Here is a 9,504-nt window from a genome sequence, read left to right as displayed (position 1 = left end):
TTCAGCTTAATTGTCACAATTGAAACTTTTTTTTAATTGTCCATCTTAACTAATTGAATTTTTATTTTTGGAAGCGGATTTTTAAATTGTAACTTTTTAATTTCTCACAATTTAAAATAAAACTTTCATTTGGTATTAATATTAATCGTTTCAAATTGTTAATTGTATATATTTATCACAATCAGTGAGAGGATGTGATTAGTATATTGATATGATTGAGGACAATTGGTTAACAAATTAGTTACAATTAGTCAAGGTTTGTTATTGATTGTTGAATTACAATCCTTGATTGTTTACCTTACCTTTAAATCAGTTCAACAATTTAGCTCACAGTAATTTGATCGGGTAACAATTTATGATAATTAAGGTTCGGATTGTTTTTTTTAGTAATATTTGAATATTAATTTTGATAACAATTAGTTAATTGAATGAGAAAAAAACTTTTTTCAAACATTGATTATTGTCTAATTGTTAACAAAAACCTTGCGGTTGTTGTATCGTTAATTGTGAATCAATTAATTGATTAAATTGTCAACAATTTCTAATCGTGATTTCATTTTATCATTAAGTTAATTGTGAAAATCGCAACTTTATTAATAGATTAATGTTCAATCAATAGTTGACTTTGTATCTAATTGTTGTGAGAATTACATAAATCAATGAGTTAATTGCTGATCTGTTTTGGTTTCCATCATTGTTTAAGTTTAATTGTTACGATGAGAATTTTAATTATTAATAGAAAATGTGAATAAATTTATGAGAATCAAATTGATAATTAAATTGTTTCAATAGATTTCACTTGTTCTCAAATGATTAATCAATGATTCAGATCGTCTTAATAATCAATCTGATTATTCAATTGTGTTTATTATGAATTGCAAATTAATTGAAGAAATTAACGAAACTGTTAATTAATTTATTTCTTCAGGCAATTTACCACACGAAACATTTGATAATTTAATTTTCTAACTTAATCAATTTGCTTAAATTAGAGTTGATTATTTACCTTTATGAATAACCAACGATTTTAATACAATTAAGATATATTTTAATTTGTTGATTAAAAGTTTCGATTGCACAATTAGATTTGTAATCGTAATTAGATTTCATCTCCGGCTAATTGTTAACTAATTATTATTACAACTGATTAGCTGTGATTACGATTCGTTGATTAATAAAACTTTACTATAATTTGGTAACTAAATGGTAAACAATTAGACTTTTTTTTTTCTTGATTGTTGAAGATGAAACTTATTTACATTTGATTCTGAATGAAAGAATTAAATTAATTATTTTGATTACATTTGATTAACACAATTTTCTACCATGAAAATGAATGAATTATCCGATTTTTTCATTGATATAAATTAATATTTACACAATTGAATTAAAGTTGAATAACAATGAATACGAATGATGCTCGTTGATTGTTGCCAAATTATCATTTCAACAATTAAATCACTTGACAGGTTCCCTAATCAATGGACATTCCTTCCTGATTATCTGTATAGAGAATTAAATATCAAAAGATAATTACAATCAAATGAATATGAAAATTAACAGAATAATACAAATCACAATTACAATACGAATTGTAAATCTAAAGGATTGTATTAATTGCGATTCTATTTTTAAATTGTATCATAAAAAGATGAACACGATCATCAACTTGGCGATTGTTCAAAATTTTCGAGTTGATATTTGTTCAAATCGAACTCACCTCATAAAGAATAGTTCGATAATCTTGTCCATTCTTCTTAATTGGAAGTATAAGATTATCTCGACGAAGAACATGAACCAATTCATCTTCGGTGAAAATCTCAATCGGATCGATTCCATGTTCGAAGATTAATCCACCAAGATATTCGATATAATGTTGCCTGAAGGCAAATAAGAAGAAGAAGAAAAGAATTGATAAAAATTGGTAACTAATTTTGTCTTCTAATTTTGGCCAATTATCAACAATTAAAGTTAATTTTCATTGAAAAGAAATACTCACTTGCAAACACCGGCGGTTTCAAGATTATTGCCGCAGGGCAAATCCTTCAATCCTTCAGGATACTCTTTCTGCTCCATTATCATACAAACACGAGATTCATTGGTTGATTGTTTATCTTCATGATATTTATATTCAATCTTATGAATCTAATTAACACAAGAATTAGGTTAAAGATTAGATAGTCAATAGGATTAACGATTAATTCATCTTAATTCTTACATCTAATAGTTGCCTTAATTCATTGACTTCTTTATCTCGTAAATAAAATAAACAATTTCGAGGATGATGAGCATGTAATCCAAGTTTATCGCACCAATTTGAGATTTTACATTTCTAGAGAAGTTAATTAACAATTAATTATTAGTAGAATTAAGAAATTAACTTGACAATTAGTCAATTAAATGTACCATTAATTGTATCACAACTAATGGTCAATTATCCTGAAAACCGCACAAGAAGAGCGGAACATCAAGTATAATTATCATTAGTTAACCATCAGAATTAATCAATTATATTTTTACTTTTTTTCTGGTAATAATAATAAACATAATCAAGAGGGTAAAAGGTAAACAATTAACCATTAATTAGATAGAACTAGTTTAGTGATTAATTTGTGATTAAGAGGAAGGAGAAGGGAAAAGTATCATAGGGATTGTATTCTAATTTATATAATAGATTGATTGTTGATTTGATTGTTGTGTAGTTAATTGTGATTACTTACTGATCCTAATCTGAATGTTTGTCTGCAACCTCCACAGAAATCATGGGAACATTGGACACAATGGAAATGCATACATCCTCCTTTGGATAGTTCGTAATGGAAATTACAATTGGGACAATCGATTCCGAATTGTTTGAGATGAAGTTCTAATTGATTATCTGAGTATTCTGGGTCATTTAATCGTTTCCATTCAGTGAATTGATCACAGGTAATTCCGGTATGTTGATCTTCCCAAATCTATCAGAATCATGATGAAGATGATTGAATATGAATGAAAAGATAATCGATTAGATTGTAAACTTTAATACATTTTAACAATTAGATTTACCTTATGACAAGAGGCACAATTAACGATTTTACAATCAGGACAGGTAATTGTTTTAGCCGCTGGATTGGAAGCGATAAAACCTGATGAACAATTAGTACACCAACGGAAAGATGGATCTTTAGATAGAACTTTATCTCGAACTTTTCGTTGCCAAAGTTCGTGAAGATCAGCTGATACCAGAGATTTAACCAGTTGATCGAGAAGGGAAAGATAATCACAAACAGAATCTTCATCGTCCGATGAGATTACAGGTTCGGAACAAAAGGGACATGTGATTATGAACACTGAGGCCTCACGAATTTGAACGGAAAAGTATTGACGTAAACAATTAACACAGGCCTTGTGAGTGCACGAAATCATTGAGACCATATCACGAATATGAAATGAACCTGCACACAGTTCACATTCATATGCCGATCGAGCATAACCAAAGTGAGGATTCAGCGATTCCTTATCGATTACAGGTAATTCAGTGATCGGTGTAACAGGTAATAAGGTTGATTTACCGTTAGAACCATCGGCCTCCGATACTGTTACTTTCTCCTTTAGATTTGTTAATGGAACAACTTTTTTCTTCAAACTTTTTGTAACTTTTTTTTCCAGCGGATTTTCAATATTACCAATTGATTGAGTTTCTTGATTATCTGATTGTTTCTCTTGATTAACTTTCTGATGTTCTTTTGATGATGATGATTCTGTTATATTGATTGTCGTCTCTGATTGTGAGGATGTTTTTAAAGTCTCCATAGACTCTTTGATTGGTTCATGATTGGATTCATCTTCTTCTGATTGTTGACTCCATTTGTCTGAATCATTTGAATCAAAATCATCTCTATTAAGTATTTCAAAATCTCTGTTAATTTCCTCATCTTCCTCTTGGGATTTATCACTTTTAGCTAAATCTTCATGGTTTCCATCTTCATCCGAATCATCATTATAACCATCAATACTGTTAATCCCCAATTGAGATAATCTTTGCTCTAAACTTTTTCTCAAATTTTCATAATCCTCCATTTCTTTATCATCATCTTCTTCATCTTCATCTTCGTCATAGTCTCTGTCTTCGTTATCGTTATCTTCTTCATCATCTGTTTCTTTATCTTCCACTGAATCAGACCTTAATCTTACAAGTTCCTCATTCTCTTCATCCTCATCTCCATCAATTTCGTCAACATTTTCTTCATCATCTTCGATATCTTCTTCCTCTTCCTCAATAAGAATATTTTCCTCAATCTCTTCCACTTCATTAACAGCGTCAAGATATTTAACTTCAATATCCACCAATCGATCGTCATCTTCATCTTCATCTTCATCCTCATCATTTACATTGGTGCCAACATTTATCTTCTCTCTCATCTCATCTTCATTGTCATCTGAAGGTTCAGAAAAATATTCACCAGAAGATGAAGATGATCGAGATAAAGTTATTTCATCGGCTTTAAGTTCATTTTTATCATTTCTCAGGGACGAAGATGAACATTGTAACAATCGTATCGACTCTTGGTTCTGCTGGTTTTGGTTAGTTAGCAAAGCGATCGGAACAGCGTCCATATTAGATTTACCTGAACCTGATTCCTCGATATCGAGACTAAATGATTTTACATCTTTCTTTTCATCAGATTTATCTTCCTCCTTCCGTTGGACACATTTATCGATTGCCTGCCAAATATTACCTTTGGTTAATCGTAAGGCCAATTTAGCGTCTTTCGTTGTAACTAAATCGATCGCTGTTAATTTATATTTCTTCCCGAGGCGTTTCTTTTCATTCTGAACTAATTGATTGTTGGAAAGTGTCAAAACTGTTTCAATCATATTATTCCAGTTCTCATCTAACCAATCTAAAGGTGAAGTTGAGTTAAATGTTAAAGCGATTTCAATATCATCAGCGGTGAAACCTTTTTTCTCGGCATCTCGAAGTAATTTGAACATTTGAAAGCCCGATTGTAGTTGAGATTGGGCTGAAGATATCGAAGCTGTTGTTGATCCAACGGAAGCGGCACTTTGATTGGTTCGATTATCAATCGATAAATTTTCATTGCTCATGAATTTACCGTTAAAACCACTCGAATGACCCAAGTAACTTAAAGCATTTGGCTCAGTTCGAGTACCTGGAAATAGCGGTTGATTGTGATCTGGAATAGTTTGATGGCTCGGCAATTGGTTCATCGGTATATTGCCATTTGTAAATTGTACATTGATTGTGAACTGTTGAGGTAATTAGAGCCAGCGTATACTGCTAATGGATGGTTGATCATTTCACAATTTGGTGAATTTAATCCGATGTAATTGTTTGATCGTAATCTATTTACGTCGTAACTTGGAAACATGGAACCAGGACTTACAATTGATTGACTAGAATTGATTTGATTTAATTGTTGGCCCATCATTGGATATTGATTTGGATACGATGGATAAATTTGCTGATTTGTTTGCTGTTGTTGTTGATTGTGATAAATTGCTGGTAAATTCAATGGAATTGGTGAACCAGCAATTCCTAATTGTGGGTTTTGATTAATTGGCTGATTAACTAATGCTTGAGGTGTGATTAATGGTTGACTTAATTCATTAGAATTAAAATCAACAGGTTTGTTAGCCTGATTAATTTCACTTGGACTTTTGTTAATTCCCACCAATCCAGTATTATGATTTTCATTCAAATCTTTACCCTGATCATTTTTAATTGTAGTTGAAGATGCATCAACTGATTGCTGTTGTTTAATCTGTTGATCACTTTTAATTGTAATCTCATTATTTTCAAATTCAATTGGTTGTTGCTGTTGTTTTGATTGTGGTTCATCATTAACTTTAATTGTTGTTGTTTCACTTTTCACAGGCTCAGCCTCCTTAATTGTTGCCCTTTTATTAGTTGAATTTCTGATTAGATCAATTTCTTGTTCCAATTTTTCAAAAGTTTCTTCAATATCTTTGAAATTATTAGATGATAATGGACTCATTGACCTTTCACCTTCCTTTTTATTATCTTTATTATTCTGATGTTTATCAATTGAATCTCTTTTTCTCACAGAATCAGGCCAATCCAATTCACTATCAATCGCTTTATCCAAATGCTTGACCGCAGCCTTATTATTACTATTGATTAGATGACCATCATCTTCATTATCCTGATGATAATTATCATCGTAATTACCGTTATTTGTTTTAAATTGTTTCATAAAATCATCACTATTTCTCATGGAATCAATTCTCAATGGAACTGGTTCTTTCCTTTGAGATGAAGTTGAAGCAATCAATTGATTAGCTTGATTATCATCATGATCATTATCTTCATTTTCATCAATTAATGATGATGATAATGATTGTTTTCTTTTTCTCTCTTCTTTTCTTTCAAGTCGACGATTTTCCCGTTCAACTCGTTTCTCATTTTCTAACCTTCGACGAAGCTCCTTCTCAATCTCCATTTGTTCACGAATTAAATCACTGGTTATAACTACTTCAGGTCCCTTTTTACCAACCGATTGATTAGCTGATTCGACTGATCGATTCTCTTTCGTCGGCTCTTCTTTCATTGGCCTTGGTTGTTTTCCCCGTTGACCGATGCGCTTCAATCGACTGGGATGACTTTTACCACACATTTCACAAATCTCAGCGTTCGGGTTATTCACATAGGTACAAGCATAACAAGTCCACAATTTATTTGGCTCTAACGAAGATGCTTGACTAAATCTATCATCATCTTCCTCATCAATTTCATCATCTTCCGATTGGCTTGCGTAATCATCTTCATCTTCTGAATCGGTTGCTCTCATTGAGTAACGAGATGACGTAAGTGACCTGGGAATTGATGTTGATCTTTGATCAAACATTTTATTCCGAGATTGTGATGAATGATTTTGATGATGATGTGGATGAGGATGAGGATGAGGAGGATGGGAACGATGGTGAGAAGATGATGAAGATGAGACGGATGATTTTCGCATGATTCCAGGTGAGCTTTCACGAACTACCGATGACCGAACTGATTGACTTGAACCACTTCGCTTGGGGCGATTCAAGTTAAGCGATCGTAATGATGGTGAGGGTGACGCTCTTAAATTATTATTATAAGAAGAAGGTGGTAAAGGTGAAGGACCAATACCACCCCCTGGAATCATCGGATACCCTCCTGAATACATTGGATAAACAGGATTAATCCAATAAGGTGGAACCATTGGTTGTTGATGATTCTGTTGTTGCCATTGCTGATTAACTAAATATGAACTTTGAGATCGTTTCATTGAACCATTTCGACGATTAACTAATGATGATAATCTACTCTTATTACGAGTTAATGTCCCATGATCAGGAAAATCTTCATCTGAAACTTGATCATCTCTATCATCCAACCCGAGATCCTCCATACTTTGAGCAAGAGAAACTGACCCCATATGATACTGACCATGTTGATTTAATTGCGCTGATTGTTGATGATGATAAGGTGATGCTCCGAAGTTCATTGGATGATGAGGAGGAAGCGCTGGATGATTAATCATTGATGATTGATTATGATGATGAAGATGATTAGCTGATTGCTGTTGTTGATTGATAATCATTTGCTCTTGAATGGTCACCGGTTGTCCAGTTACTTGGTGATAATATTGATTTGAATTGATATATGGACTGTTCAGATCCATGAGACTCAGATTTTCCTGGTAAAGATTGTGACCATTTCTTTTTCAACGGAAGTGCCGGTGGTACAACATTTCCGGCTGAACCAACCTCACTTGACCATTGCTCACTTGATAAGCTACTGCTATTAGCACTCGATAGATTTGAACTTCCGGTTCCAATATTTGAACTTCCTCTTCTGTACTCTTCATCAAATGGACGAAGATAATTGTAATTTAAACGCTGTTGTTGATTCGGTGATGGTTGAGATTGTTGATGTTTTGATTGTTGGTCATTGAAATATTGTCCTGATTGATTTAAATGATCAACTGATCGGTAATTTGATCCAGATTGATATTGAATAACTCGAGTTTGACCAAATTGGGGTAAGAATGATCCATTTGGATCCTAATCACAATTAGAATATGCAAATTTTAAATTATCAAGATCATTTTGGTTAAATTTTCAATTGTCATTTCAAATCATGCCTTTCATTTCCCTAATCAATTATGCTTAATTGTCAGTGATTATCATGATTATTTTTCTTTCTTTCTTCTTGTGTTCCAGTTGAATGTTAACCAAAGATGAGATTCGATTACAATTAACTAATGGTAAACAATCAATTTCTTACCTCTTGTGGTTTTTTCTTTCTCCTTGGAGGTGGTATTGGCATCTTAGATGGATGATGATGAGAAGATTCTGATGATTGGAATTGTGAGATTATTGATTGTGATTTAATTGTGTTATTGGTAATCGGTGATGATGAAGCCAATCGTGATTCGGAATGAAAATTAACATTAACTGAAGATAATGAAGGCGATGGTGATGGAGATGGAGATGAACTTTGAAAGGGACGAGTTAAAGGTGATATCATTTGATTAGATCCATTTGATTGCTGAAATTTTAAAGAAAATTATTAACAACAATTAGCATATTCATTAACTGAATCAATTAACTCTTTACCTGGTTAATTGTTTTTCTCAAATGAAATCGTCTCTTGGGATGACGGTGATACATATCATCACAGGAAATACAAAAGGTTTTTGAATCACATCGATCACATTTAACTGAACTTCCGGAAGAACCACAAAGATTACAATTAATTGAATTAGTCGAGTTAATTACCATCCTTGATGATCCTAAATTAACAATTAGTGACAAATTAAACAAATGAAACAATCAAATCAATGATCACTTTACAATTTAAACTTACCAATGTTTCGTATTGGTGATTCAGTGACTCGACTAGAAAACATGATTAATCAAATTAGTTTAACTCTTTCTCTTTAATTACTGTTAAAATTAATCACAATCAACTAATTCCAAAGTTTTCCATCAATTTGATCTGAGGTAAAAAAAACTATTCGAAACTTTTAGTGAACTCAAACAAGTAGGAAGTAAAAGAGATGAGGAAAAAAAGGTTAACGATGGAGACGAAGATGAAGATACGACAAAGGAAGATAATTATTATTATGAAGATGATGATGAGGATGAGGATGAGGATGAAGATGATGAGAAATCACAGAGACTTTGGTTAAAAAATATTCGACGTAGGAAGTGGTTCTAATTTAGATGAACATTTCTTGGCAACTCGACGAATCTGCTCATCCCTTTAATCATGTTCTAAATTAAACTTCTAACGAAAGGTTTTCAGGTCGACAATCAGAATATTCAATTAGAACTTTTCTCTTATCGAATCTTTTTTAGATCGAATTAGGTTTTTATCCTAATTTCTAACTTACGAAGATTAAACTCTAACAATTAAGTTAATCCTTTCCTTTCATCTTTCAGACAATTTGAATTAATCACTAGGACTTGGTGTTAATCGTTAATGAGAATCATTTTTTTTCC

At 32.1% G+C, this 9,504-nt stretch overlaps 1 protein-coding gene across 1 annotated transcript; it reads right to left on the bottom strand.

Annotated features, from left to right (window-relative positions):
* Nucleotides 1-640: 640 nt before the first annotated feature.
* On the bottom strand, nt 641-9,135 carry LOC128392484 (uncharacterized). The gene is made up of 12 exons (XM_053352511.1): nt 8,867-9,135; nt 8,617-8,792; nt 8,285-8,548; nt 7,570-8,061; nt 6,439-7,439; nt 5,358-5,778; nt 3,049-5,253; nt 2,721-2,957; nt 2,219-2,332; nt 2,000-2,145; nt 1,721-1,880; nt 641-1,503 (listed from the first exon to the last, which is right to left on the bottom strand). The coding sequence occupies exons 1-12, from the start codon at nt 8,907-8,909 to the stop codon at nt 1,459-1,461; spliced, it is 5,304 nt and encodes a 1,767-aa protein (XP_053208486.1). The 5' UTR covers nt 8,910-9,135; the 3' UTR covers nt 641-1,458.
* Between the last annotated feature and the right edge of the window lie 369 nt (nt 9,136-9,504).

The sequence above is a fragment of the Panonychus citri genome, unplaced genomic scaffold (genome assembly GCF_014898815.1).
Source record: "Panonychus citri isolate SS breed McGregor unplaced genomic scaffold, ASM1489881v1 Contig00136, whole genome shotgun sequence".
Classification (NCBI taxonomy): Eukaryota; Metazoa; Arthropoda; class Arachnida; order Trombidiformes; family Tetranychidae; genus Panonychus; species Panonychus citri.
The sequence above is the reverse complement of the archived record's forward strand: the minus strand, read 5'-3'. Positions and strand labels throughout refer to the sequence as shown.